Below are 14,799 nucleotides of genomic sequence, written 5' to 3' on the forward strand. Positions count from 1 at the left end.
TAGTTGCCCGGCAACTATTTTGTCTCTGTCGCTGTCTCCTCGCAAAGTTTTGAACGATGCGCTCACGAAAGCGACAGCAACGCAACTTTTTCTTTAAAATTTTCTGCATTTATCAACATGAATTTCGAAGAGACGGTTGTGGTCTGTGCTCTTGTCCCGCATAGTTCACATTCCCGTGGGATTTCCGGGATAAAACCTATCCTATGTGCTAATCCAAGTTACCCTCTATATGTGTGCTAAATTTCATTGTAATCGATTCAGTAGTTTATGCGTGAAAACTGAAAACCATACATACATTTCCTCTTTATACATATAATATTAGTATAGATATGTAATCGTAATTGAAAAAAGTTAAGTAAAACGAAATAACATATTTTTCTATGGCGTCGTTACTAGATTACGTTGCTGAATTTTGTTGAACTGTCTATGATGCCTATTAAAATGGCTCTACTATAGACAGAAAAACTACTAATAATAAAAATAACTTCATTAAAAACAATATTATTTAGATGTGTTATTTATTAAATAGGTTTGAAGTTGGTGCCAAGCACTAAGCACTTAGTATTAAGCCCGTGCACCGACATCAAACCTTATTAGTAAATAACACATCTAAATAATATGTAGTAATGATTAATATCAAACCTTTTTTATTTTTTACTTTTCCGTTTTTGAAGTAGGTTGTTTTTAACGAAGTTATTTTTATTTAATACTTTTTAGTTTATTTTTCAACACGAATCAAACGAGCCCAAACTCGATAAAGTTGAGTCAATATATTACTAAGTTCCTATGGCCACCTTCCGATTCCATCATCAAATCAGCGCTATGTCATAATAATGTTTCATCGCTATCCAATTTACATACGTATACAAAATTTCAGCTCAATCGGTTACCTGGAAATGAATCAAAGTTACTTGCTACATTTCAATTAAGTCATCGAGACCAGACGAAAATGCTCATAAAATAAAAACTACTGGGCTTATCCGAATAAAATTTATGGGACCAATTCCACACCATTCCGCATCAAAAAAAAAAAAGAATCACGTAAACCGGTTCAGAAACCTCGGAGTAATCGGTGTCCATACATAAAAAAATATACCGGCCGAATTGATAACCTCCTCCTTTTTTTTAAGTCGGTTAAAACTACAGTGTACGAGAATAAATACGTTGACATAAATAGGTATTATCGCTACGCCGGTTACGCGGCAACTGGCCGGCGGCCGTCGCCTGGCAACATTTTTGTCGCCGTGCGCGCACTTGCATTGAAACCAATAGATAGGGCGACAGTTGCGTCGCGGGCTTGTCTCCGAACCCGCGGACAAAAAAGTCTCCCGGGAGTTGCGTCGCTACGTACGCGCACTTTCATACTAGCCCATGGCTGGAGAGACAAAATAGTTGCGGAGACAAAATTGTTGCGGAGACAAAGTTGCTCGTGGGCGCTCGCTCTAAACGATGCGCTCACGAAAGCGACAGCAACGCAACTTTTTCTTTAAAATTTTCTGCATTTATCAACATGGATTTTGAAGAGACGGTTGTGGTCTGTGCTTGTCCCGCATAGTTCCCATTCCCGTGGGATTTCCGGGATAAAACCTATCCTATGTGTTAATCCAAGTTACCCTCTATATGTGTGCTGAATTTCATTGTAATCGGTTCAGTAGTTTATGCGTGAAAACTGAAAACCATACATACATTTCCTCTTTATATAATATTAGTATAGATATGTAATCGTAATTGAAAAAAGTTAAGTAAAACGAAATAACGTATTTTTCTATGGCGTCGTTACTAGATTACGTTGCTGAATTTTGTTGAACTGTCTATGATGCCTATTAAAATGGCTCTACTATAGACAGAAAAACTACTAATAATAAAAATAACTTCATTAAAAATAATATTATTTAGATGTGCTATTTATTAAATAGGTTTGAAGTTGGTGCCAAGCACTAAGAACTTAGTATTAAGCCCGTGCACCGACATCAAACCTTATTAGTAAATAACACATCTAAATAATATGTAGTAATGAATAATATCAAACCTTTTTTATTTTTTACTTTTCCGTTTTTGAAGTAGGTTGTTTTTAACGAAGTTATTTTTATTTAATACTTTTTAGTTTATTTTTCAACACGAATCAAACGAGCCCAAACTCGATAAAGTTGAGTCAATATAATACTAAGTTCCTATGGCCACCTTCCGATTCCATCATCAAATCAGCGCTATGTCATAATAATGTTACATCGCTATCCAATTTACATACGTAGGTATACAAACTTTCAGCTCAATCGGTTACCTGGAAATGAATCAAAGTTACTTGCTACATTTCAATTAAGTCATCGAGACCAGACAAAAATGCTCACATAATAAAAACTACTGGGTTTATCCGAATAAAATTTATGGGACCAATTCCACACCATTCCGCATCAAACTAAAAAAGAATCACGTAAACCGGTTCAGAAACCTCGGAGTAATCGGTGTACATACATAAAAAAATATACCGGCAGAATTGATAACCTCCTCCTTTTTTTGAAGTCGGTTAAAAACTACCGTGTACGAGAATAAATACGTTGACATAAACACGTACTATCGCTACGCCGGTTACGCGGCAACTGGCCGGCGGCCTCCGTCCGGCAACATTTTTGTCGCCGTGCGCGAACTTGCATTGAAACCAATAGATAGGGCTACAGTTGCGTCGCGGGCTTGTCTCCGAACCCGCGGACAAAAAAGTCTCCCGGGAGTTGCGTCGCTACGTGCGCGCACTTTCATACTAGCCCATGGGAGGAGAGACAAAAATGTTGCGGAGACAAAATAGTTGCGGAGACAAAGTTGCTCGTGCGCGCTCGCTCTTACGTGTCGAGATGTCAAAAATGTTGACTCGCACTCGCATAGCAATTGAAAACCACCAATCACAAGCGCTCACGTTATCACTGTCGAAAGACAGTGCGCGCACGAGCAACTTTGTCTCCGCAACTATTTTGTCTCCGCAACTATTTTGTCTCTCCCACCTATGGGCTAGTATGAAAGTGCGCGCACGTAGCGACGCAACTCCCCATACAAATTGATGGGAGAGACAAAATAGTTGCGGAGACAAAGTTGCTCGTGCGCGCTCGCTCTTAAACTTGACTTCCGATGCTCGATAGCGAGCCCGCAAAAAACTGACACTCACAAAAAAAGTTACCGCTTGTGGACGCTAGGCAGCGCTGTTTCAATTTCATAGAAATCCTAGTTAACTTTAACCCTATCGATTGCGAGCAAAAACTCACACTTAGCACAAAATCCGCACACTTTTTATCATGGATAATACTGTTTATTAAAAAATGCGTAAGGAAAGGCCAAAATGTGTAGTTCCTTTTAATAGCTTCAATTTATTTAAAACTTACCTATGTAGAGCTTTTTATGTAGAATGTAGATATAAAATGACTACGATGTATCCATATATTCGCATAGAACAAAAATAAAAATGAAAGATTTGAAGAATGTTAGTACACCTTCAAAATTTGGAAAATCCAAAAGTGCACGCCTCATAATTTTTTTTTAATACCTAAATATTTATTAATTATTATTTTTGTTTATTTAATAACAATTAAACCACATCGAATCAGACCCTGAAAAATGAAAGGGTTCTATTCCTGAGCATACTCAAGCGTAAGAGAAAAAAAAAGACTCGATTAGTAAAGTATTTCGGTCGCTATCGTGTTAACAAGAAAAAGGATCCGCACATACAGACACACGGACGTCCAAGACAGAACTTTTTTAAACTGTTTTTTAACTAGTTTAAATAACAAAAATTACATCAAAAATATCATGAACGTTAAAAATAGTGTTTTTTCTTAATATGTGTGTGTATGTATTATCTTACAAGTGCAATGTATGATACATAAAGACATTTTAAGTTTGAAAAATCTGATGTTTTGCGCGAAGTGACAGTAGTACCCACCTCAACGCTTCGCTTATGAGGCGTGCAATATAAGTGTATGTACAACGACATTAAATTCTAGTAGGTATAATACATAATAGTAGCGTTTAGCTACTATTATGTATTCTGTGGTATAAAGCTACACTATAAAGTGTGTGTGTATGTACATACACCACAGACATACACACTTTTAAGCTTACTTTATAGAAGCTTTATAGTGAACAAAGTTTTCAAACTGATAAAATTACAAACTAAAGTCTAATAGTCTAAATAATAAAATACCTAGTCTAAACTTCTAGTTTCATAGACAATATTTTCATTATCTTTCACACGTGAAAACTTTTTTCATTCAAAAGAACAAACGAATAAAAAACAACATTTAAAAATGGAAACGTCACGTCAGCGTTGAAATTCCTGTAAAAATGTAAGATCGTGAAACTACAGAAAACTACAAAACACTCAAATCCGACTCCAAATTTCCGAACAAAATGCAACTTTTCGAGTACACCAGGGCTACGCGACTCCAATAACATCACCACTATACCAGCATCTTCACACATTGAGATGAAGGAGAAGAGGTCTTCGAACGCATCGCTGATGATGAATCCTGTGGCCAGTGGAGACAACATGGCACTCGATATCAATCTGGCGCAAAAGATAGAAGAACTCCCTCCGCTGGTGCCGTGCTGCGAAGGAAGGGAACTGCAGGTACCTAACATAAATATAAACAGCTGTTCTTTAAATCGTAAAGTATGTTTAATCATTGATTTTATACCTACAATAATATTTTCCACGTGACTGATGAATCATTATTCGGACATAATATGAAGAAGGAAATATGAAGTTTAGGTATACTTCCTGCCTTTCATAGACTGCATTACTTCGTAACAAGAAAGTTAAAAAATCCTTTTAGAATTATTTACAGTCATTAAAAAACAAAGAGTACTTTTTCTATCACGTCTGGGTATTTAATAAACCTTGTTTCAATGGGCAATGGATCCTGAAAGGGGAAATTTTTCAAAAGTAACGGATTGTAAGCCGACCCATTGACAGAAAGCAATTTATATAGCGGGGCGTTTAGTGAAAAGAATGATGAATCGACTCTTAATGCAATTACGGCATTTTCTTGCGCTCTTGTTATTTCAAAAGGCTGTAAAAAGACAATACTATTCAGGACAATGGAACCTTTTCCTGTGTCTAATCGACTTTGAATCATTTTATAGGGTCTCTGTTATAATGAAAGAGCTATAAAAATCAAATGCAAGTAGGTTGCGATGCGAGCTTCCAGGGTCTACAGACATGAAATACCTATAGGTAGGTACTTAATTATTACATAATATAGAAAAAAAGTAGTTTAAATCCTAAATCAACCTGCAATTAATTTAGATAAACGAGGAGATAGTACGCAGCGGTCTGTCAGCGATATCCGTGAAGCACGACAGCGTCATCCACTGCATGAGCATGTCGTGCGCGTGTGAGAGGATGCAAGTGCCGCCAGGACTTGTCAAGGTATTGCAGGCTTTAAGAGGATAATAATAATTACGTAGGAATATTATCAAACTTTTGATGTTTTTTTTTTTCCATTAACTATGAAACTAAATGTATGATAGCTTCTACTATTATTTTGTCAACAATAACTAAGAAAGAAAGTACCTACCTAGTGTTTATACTTTATACATACCTACCTACGCATGTATTTGATTTATTACTATAATATAATATTATATAATATTAGCATTAGCTTTCATTATTTTAAAATTGTGTATTTAGCTTTCAATGTGATTGAATAGGTAGATACATCTCTTCAATGCTGGTTAATTCCGGATTTATTCGCAATTGAAAGCTTCAATACCCAGTTGTAACAAATGACTAATTAATTCAAACAACGAAAGCTTTTGAAGGTACAAACAGAAAGCTATTTTTTAAGGCAAAATAACTTATTTTTACATAATAAGGTCAGACTCGACAATAGGTATGTACTATGTACATTTATAACTATAAATAGTATATCTACGGGGACTTTTAAACGTAACTAAATATCAATTACTAGCTCATAGCTGTTTGTGTTTTGACGTTTGTTGCTTTCAAAGCTTATTTTACACGTCCTAAGGTCCGGTCTTAACACCAAAGTTATTTTTTCTTATATTTCTATTCAAAAGCCGTTTAATTATTCCATGTTCAGCATCGCAACTCGTTCAGAAGCCTCCACAGGCCGGATCTCAAGCGAGTGCCGTATTTGCGACGGATGACTCCCGATGAATTGGAAACGCTGTTCCGTGGTTATGCCGAATTTCACTTGAAAACTAACCCCAAGATAAGAAATGGTATATCTTTTGTCTATGTAGAGTCACTCTTCTATAAGATATGTTTTTTTTTTCATAAATTAATGAAATTCCGCCAGTCTTACTTTCAAAGGAACCAAATAGTTAGGTGATAGTTGAAATTTAATAAAAGATAAGAATATTTTATGTAGGTAATGGTAATATAAAGATCTTATAGTTTTGTTTTAGAGACATAATTTACCTTAGGTAGCTACTTCCCTTTTAATTCCATCTGATTTAAAAAGGCAAAGATATTATCGAGTTACTATTAAACTATTGACAGATTAGCACATAATTAACAATGTAAATGAAGATAATTATATCGATAACATTGATAAATGACACTGGTAACACAATGCCATCATCTTCCTCAAACGTGTTTTGCGGTAAATACATCATCTTTCATTTAGATCTGATCTCGTTAAGTTTATATTACAGAATAAGGGAATTTAATATCTTCTTAGATACATATTATTCCTTAATATATTTTTCACAAAGGTATTTTACGATAGAAAGAAAACATCGGGCAAATCCTTTCATCTATACGTACTAAATTTCTCTTCAAAGTAGCAAGAAGATAATATTTTATTAGTATTTGTATTTCTCTTACTTACCTACTCCAATATAATTAAGAATTTTCTTTAGATCCTAAGGAAGATGTAACGCAAACATTGCCACCAGATGAAAAACTTAAAAAAGAAGTGAAAGAAGCACCAACTATTGGTCAAAACGATGGTAATTTTTTATCTGCTATTTATAATAATTGATTTTAGTTAAATACTTACTTAAAACAGTTATCTTAAATGATATAAGCTAAGTATGTACATATATTGTATATAGGATATACCAAACTCTTTATCATCATCAGCCTATGGGAAGACAGGAAAATGTTGAAGTCCTAATTCACCAACGTTTTCGGTTTCAAGTACAAGATACCTACAATGTTTACCGTACACCATAACCCGGAATAAATGACTAGTGTTGTAGCAGTGGTACACTCGAGCGTTGCGCGTCGCGGCGCGGAGGACGTGCCGGCGGGCAAGCGGCTGCACGGCGCGCGCGCCCGCCTCTACACCTCCGTGCTCGCTAGCGCCACGCCCGGCGACCAGCTCGAGTGAGTCAAGATATAGCATTTGAATTTACGGTCTACTTAATAATTCTAGTGCAAGTGGTCATGTGTTCCATTTTAGAAAGCAGTAGTTATCAATATAGGTTACTAAATCAATACAGTAATAACAGGATCAGCCATCGCGATACCTACATCATACATTTCATAAAGTTAAATAAATCATTCTAGCACGAGCAAGTCCGGCCTCCAGCTAGTGCTTGTAATTATAGACTACAAGTCCGCATAGGAAAAAAAATATGGGTCAATTGAACCACCAGGGGACATATCTAGAACGATAGAAGAGCATAAAATAATAAAATTCATCACTATGCCGTCACTTGTAAGCTGTCCAACTGAGTGCAGATGAGAATTCAAAAGTACAGGTAGACTCGGTAAATTTTGGTCATATATTGTACGGCATTCTTAACCATCGATAGATCCATTAAAAATAATAAGAAACCACTCAGTGCCGTACAAAAATGGTGGTCCACAAAGTAGGAATTTTTATTTAATTTCCGAGAGTTACCGGGGGTAAATTTGGTCATTTGACCATGTACGGCATCTGTGTCATACTATTTCTATACTGCTTTTAATCCATTATTCCGCAACGCCGTACAAAAATCATGGGGACAAGGGGAAAAAATCGAGAGTTGCAATCCCCTCTCTTTCACCACTCCGGGGGGTCATTTGACACAACACGAAATAAATTTATTTTTAAAGTATTTTATGCATAGATAATATTTTTTCATGTGCCGTACATTTTCGTTGGTTCAAAGGGAAAAAATCTGAAAAAGAAAAAAATCCATATAACGAAATGTTTGCTTTAGATTTTGATAATAAAATATAAATATACATTAATATTAAGAAGCTCGAGGTGGTTAATTATCACCTTGGAAAGTCGGAGTCAGGTGGAATGGACTCCGTTAAATTGATGAACTAATAAAGAAGCTATGAACGAAAAGATGTGAATTATATGCAATCAGCCCATGAATACAGGTAAAGTCACAAGCAAATGCTAGTAATATATACATATTCAAAATGTACAAGTAAAGCGCTTTCAAATGATACCAAACACGGCATATTTATCTTAACTTAATTTTTTTACTCTGTTGTAGAGAGCGCCACATTAGATTTTGTGAAACCCCATATAGCCTTTAGGTAGCTGGTCGCTGGTTATCCAGTTATCAATTCAGACGCTTCTTATGATATGTCATTTGTCGAATTCTGATAAGTAGTTTAGAAGTTACGTTTTTTTAGAACGGTTTCTTTTTAACGGCAATACTATACAACAATAATTTTACAATATCATGTTAAAAAAAAGTTCCCGTACAGGGTCAAATGACCTTACAGCTCTTTATATCAAGAATTCGATGAAATTAAGATGATTATTGGTGTACATTTAAAAGAACAATTATTTTTTGACGGCATTGCTTTTAATAGTACAGTACTCCTAAATTAATAATGCACATGCAAATCTTCGCTAATTGTCGTATTTCCGAAAACACTCGAATCATTGAATCGTAAGAGCCCTAAACAATGCACTTGCATTTTACACCTTGTTCAAAAGAAATAGAAGTCAATTCACGGTCAAAAACAAATCGGGCGGTAGGTGACGGTAGCCTGTCAGTCAAAAAACTGAAAAATCTGTCAGTCGTCTTTACATATTGGTGGTGACTGCACGTGTTCCCTCTGTGTGGAATTATATAGAGCTGCTATTACATACCCTTCTTGGTTTTGTTTTTAAAGATGAATTGAATTAATGATGAAATGATTTTCACAAATAGGAAGGCGAGTGGTGAGTAGGAAAAGTGAAAATGAAGAAGAGCATAATAAAAGTTCTGATGTATCTAAAATGTCAGAAATAAAGATAATCCCTGATCTTTATTGTTTTTATTATTATTTTTTTTTTAATGTGATAATTTTGAAGAATGATCAGTACTTTAAATACTTTTGAGCTGAGATTTTAATGATTAGATTTTTATGGTTTAAATGTAAACCTGTGTTTGAAAACAATATTTTATACAATATAAATGTTGTTTTATTTTAACCTTCTTTTCTTCCATCATTACACCAGCTTCAGTAAGACACTTTAAAAGTACTATAAAATTTTCCAAGTAAATTAATCCAACTAAGATATATTCGCAATCGTGGGGTTATCCTCGCTATTTACTTACAAGGAATTATCGAAACAAAATCGTCACTTACAAATCAATTATTAATCTCTTTTTGCACAAAACACATAATTTGACTAAATTATGCATGAAGAAAATGCATTTAACCACTCTATATAAATATCATCTTCGGACGCTCCGGGAATATGACAGTTGCCGAACAGTGACGAAGATTTCTATGCGCATTATTACTTTTGGAATACTGTACTTTTGAGTGCTAGATAATGTTTTGGAACCGAAGCCGTACTTAGTCAAATGACCCTCTGGAGTGGGGAAACAGAGGGGATTGCAACTCTCGATTTTTTCCCCTTGTCCCCATGATTTTTGTACGGCATTGCGGAATAATGGATTATAAGCAGTATTGAAATAGTATGACACAGATGCCGTACATGGTCAAATGACCAAATTTACCCCCGGTAACTCTCGGAAATTAAATAAAAATTCCGACTTTGTGGACCACCATTTTTGTACGGCACTGAGCGGTTCCTTATTATTTTTAATGGATCTATCGATGCTTAAGAATGCCGTACAAAAATATATGACCAAAATTTACTGAGTCTGCCTGTACTTTTGAATTCTCATCTGCACTCAGTTGGACAGCTTACAAGTGACGGCATAGTGATGAATCTTATTATTTTATGCTCTTCTATCGTTCTAGATATGTCCCCTGGTGGTTCAATTGACCCATATTTTTTTCCTATGCGGGCTTGTAGTCTATTACTTTTTTCGTTAAACATAAATTATTGTAGTCTTCTAACTCATTTTATTAAGACTTCTATTAGCAAGCTCGGCGACCAGCTCTAGATTTTGCCATGAAATGTTAAGTTTTTTACTTTATCACTCTAGTAACTAGTTAGAAACATAGAATCATAATAATATGTGACTCCTTGTAACGTGTTATCGTCTACTTAACCAGTAACCACTAATTGGAAAACTTATCAAATTATATATGTGTACTAAAGCCTTCCTCAAGAACCACTCTATCTATTAGAAGACCCCATCAAAATATGTTGCGTAGTTTTAAAAATCTAAGCATACATTCATAGACTACGGAAAGCGATATTGTTACTATGTACTGATATAATTCAATTATCCAGCAACGCATCCACGCCTGACGAGTACGACTCTACAGTTCCCGACGAGCCGCTCCCCGAAGACGATATTATACTGAACGAGGAGCTGCAGATCATTCTACCGCCGCGACCTGATGACGTCACCGCGGATCCCTCCCTCACCGCACCCATACAAAGCCAATGAAACTAACCCGAAAACGACTCAAAGCCACCAAGCTTTACCACTACTCAAGAAAAACCTTCATCAAACTGCTCATGTACCTAGATTGGATCATTAATTAAGAAAAACAGATCAATAGACTAGAATTATGGCCCGGATTCCTCTGTCGCTGATGTCGGTCGCGCGTACGAATATACGTTGTGTTCTATGAAGCACCACACTGTGACGCTGACATCAGCGGCGCGCGAGTTGCTACGCGCCGCTGATGGCGCGCGTCGGTCTCGCGCGTCAGCGCCGCGTACGTCGGTCGGCTGATGCGCTATAGAACGCTATGAGCGTCCACACTCTGTTCCCGATCATCGGCACGCGCGCGTACAGTCGCCCGCCAACAATGATATTATACAAAGCTCTTTATTTGAAGGCTTTGGTGATAGGTTCCGTAAGAGCGAGCGCCCACGAGCAACTTAGTTGCCCGGCAACTATTTTGTCTCTGTCGCTGTCTCCTCGCAAAGTTTTGAACGATGCGCACACGAAAGCGACAGCAACGCAACTTTTTCTTTAAAATTTTCTTCATTTATCAACATAGTTTTAGAAGAGACGGTTGTGGTCTGTGCTCTTGTCCCGCATAGTTCCCATTCCCGTGGGATTTCCGGGATAAAACCTATCCTATGTGTTAATCCAAGTTACCCTCTATATGTGTGCTAAATTTCATTGTAATCGGTTCAGTAGTTTATGCGTGAAAACTGAAAACCATACATATGTACCTACAAACCTTTCCTCTTTATAATATTAGTATAGATATGTATCGTAATTGTAAAAAGTAAAGTAGTTTTTATTTAATAGATACTTTTTAGTGTATTTTTCAACACGAATCAAACGAGCTCAAACTCTATAAAGTTGAGTCAATATATTACTAAGTTCATATGGCCACCTTCCGATTCCATCATCAAATCAGCTCTATCTCATAATAATGTTTCATCGCTATCCAATTTACATGCGTATACAAAATTTCAGCTCAATCGGTTACCTGGAAATAAATCAAAGTTACTTGCTACATTTCAATTAAGTCATCGAGACCAGACAAAAATGCTCATAAAATAAAAACTACTGGGCTTATCCGAATAAAATTTATGGGACCAATTCCACACCATTCCGCATCAAAAAAAAAAAAAGAATCACGTAAACCGGTTCAGAAACCTCGGAGTAATCGGTGTCCATACATAAAAAAATATACCGGCCGAATTGATAACCTCCTCCTTTTTTTTAAGTCGGTTAAAACTACTGTGTACGAGAATAAATACGTTGACATAAATAGGTATTATCGCTACGCCGGTTACGCGGCAACTGGCCGGCGGCCGTCGCCTGGCAACATTTTTGTCGCCGTGCGCGCACTTGCATTGAAACCAATAGACAGGGCGACAGTTGCGTCGCGGGCTTGTCTCCGAACCCGCGGACAAAAAAGTCTCCCGGGTGTTGCGTCGCTACGTGCGCGCACTTTCATACTAGCCCATGGGCGGAGAGACAAAATAGTTGCGGAGACAAAATTGTTGCGGAGACAAAGTTGCTCGTGGGCGCTCGCTCTAAATGCGCCGCGAATAGCGAAACCGTGAATATGGAATGGTAATTTGTATGGGGTTATAGGGGATACGTTCCTAGGTGACGAAATAATAAAGTAAATACATAAAGAAATCAGTTTAATTGAAGTTTTTGATACATATATTTTATTAATAACCATTTAATTAGGTATTATCTTCAGGTTTAGGCAACAGCTTGGTACTTTTTACAATGTCTAAATGTCCGACAAAGTATCGCATGATACTTCGTCGGAGTCAAACGAATCCTCCATTGTTTGTGATTCAATATTAGAGCACGACCGGCCTTGACAATTTGTGCATGCCAAAGAACAAGACAGTCCGACTTTTTTGCAACCACATTTAGCACTGCATCCCTTTTTGCAGTTGCAAAAAATAGTGTTCAGCAGTTTTTCCGGCGCAGGTGGAAGTAAAGTTTGAACTGGCTCTAATATATTGTTGACCAACTTCCAACCCCAGTCTGTAGGGTCTAGCTGATCATAACCAAGCCACACTTGAACTTAGTAATATACTCGAAAAAGATGTTGGTGAGCAGCAACTGAGGTTGGAGGAAGACAAGCTAGTTGAACTTGTTTTTTATGTTTAGTATTTTTTACGAAACATGCATATCGATGCTTATCTAAACAGGTAGTTTTTTTAGGAGCTCCGTACATAGAAAGAAGAAAGCGGATGCCGTTGGTAATAACTTCTTGTTGAGTTGAATTACTCTTTTTAAAAACTTCTGTCTCTAATTCGAATTTCTGAGTCTCTAATTCTATTTTGCTCTCTCCGCATGCTCATGTAGTCTTTATGCTGCTCTATTTTAAACTTTCTCCAAAACTCCTCTGCTCGGAGAAAGTTTACTGCAGCCTGGTCTGTATGTGTCGGTCTGTCACGCCTTCGAGGTGATCCTCGAGGGCGTGTCAGTCTGGCACGACGAGGTGTCGTTTGTCCTGACCGTGTGGGTTCCGTGTGAGGCCGAACTACATGAGCATGAGAGGTAGGCCTAGTGGGAGTATGCAAGCCAGTTTCTGTAAAAAAATATTTTATATATTATAACAAAATAGTTCATACATAATTATGACATACATTGATAGATAAATGGATCTTACCTTCAAACTGTGTTTCAGCTCTTGTCTGAGCTTCTATTGATGGCCCAGGTTGAGGTTCATACCATGGTTGAGATGCTGGAATATAAATGAAAACTGTAACTTTGTACCATGTTAAATGTAGTATCATCTCAAATTAAGCTATGCCTTAGGTTGAATTTCTTCCTCTGTAAATATATTTGGCGGAGAAGATATAGCCCTCGACACTTGTGGTGGCACTGGTGAAGCACGTTGAGGTGACGCTAGCTCATGTTGAGATACTGTGACAGAAACCTAATAGTTAATCATCATGAATATTTCAGGTGCATAGAGCTAACAATGTAGTATATAGGCAATCATACATATTACATTCTTGACTTACATTCAACAGATTGACTTGGTTGTTGAGTTACTAGGCTAGGGTCATTTCCCACACTCAGATTAGGCTGCATGTCAATCACCTGAGAAAGGTACAATTTATTAAAAAACAGTACATTTATGAAAAACATGGTAGGTATTATTTTGTTGGGTGTAATATTATATAGTTTTTGCCTGTGATAATCCAGCCTCTTCCACTTGCAAACCCGTAGCTACTTGTACCCCAATCAGATTTAGAACTCTCTGTTCTAAATCTGTCAATTTAGCAAATACAGCAGGGCCACCGCCAGTTCCACTTGCTGCTCTATGCAAACGAGCAGCCTTCTTTTTGGCATTATTTTTGAAATCGCTCCAAACCTTTAATCATGCAGATAAGGAAACATTTCAATATAAGCTACACCTACAACAAACAGTAACCATGTTTTAAGCAATAGGAAAGCTTAAAAACACTTGACATACCTTCTTCCATTTGTCAGAAGTTTTAGTATCTCCACTGCCATCATCACACCTCCCCCCTCCCTTTCCCTCCCCTCCCCCCCTTAATTCGTGCCGCAAGTTTCTAAAGAAATACCCATTTTTGTATTAGTTTTTTATTATTTTTTGCAAAAAAGAATAAAATTGTTATTTAGTTGAAGGACACATTTTACTTGTCCTCGTTGGCTTTCCTAGTAATGGTTTTGTATCCTTGAGAATTAATTTGGGATCCGGAGTTAAATGTATAAGAAGTAGTGGGAAGTACTTCGTACATCACACATTCTTGTGAAAAGGTATTTGACATAATATCAGGGAAAGTTTCATATTCATGTGCGTTGGTCGGATCTTGACTTCGTAAAATCGATTCAGACTGTTGAGAAATATAAGAATCTGAAGAATTCGGTCTACTGGTTATTTGATTGTTTAGATTTAGCTGGTGTTGATTTCACAGCTTGCTTTTGAGCTGGCTTTGGCTTTTCATCTTCACTGCTGTCAGAATCTGAAGATGATTCTTTGGCTTTTGGTTTTGCAGGTGTTGCTTTTTCTTGGCT

The 14,799-nt window shown here is 36.9% G+C and overlaps 1 protein-coding gene across 1 annotated transcript in view; it reads left to right on the forward strand.

Moving 5' to 3' along the window:
• LOC149907997 (uncharacterized) overlaps window positions 1-10,761 on the forward strand; it is a 56,382-nt gene extending 45,621 nt beyond the window's left edge. The window contains exons 13-17 of the mRNA XM_090102616.1: window positions 5,291-5,413; window positions 6,087-6,228; window positions 6,871-6,960; window positions 7,216-7,339; window positions 10,602-10,761. Coding sequence (XP_089958742.1) covers window positions 5,291-5,413; window positions 6,087-6,228; window positions 6,871-6,960; window positions 7,216-7,339; window positions 10,602-10,761 — 639 coding nt within the window. The remainder of the gene's footprint in view (window positions 1-5,290; window positions 5,414-6,086; window positions 6,229-6,870; window positions 6,961-7,215; window positions 7,340-10,601) is intronic.
• The last annotated feature ends 4,038 nt before the right edge of the window (window positions 10,762-14,799 follow it).

Source organism: Colias eurytheme, chromosome 6 (genome assembly GCF_061535395.1).
Source record: "Colias eurytheme isolate Ceu_HAF_F1 chromosome 6, ilColEury1 Martin Lab GWU primary, whole genome shotgun sequence".
Lineage (NCBI taxonomy): Eukaryota > Metazoa > Arthropoda > Insecta > Lepidoptera > Pieridae > Colias > Colias eurytheme.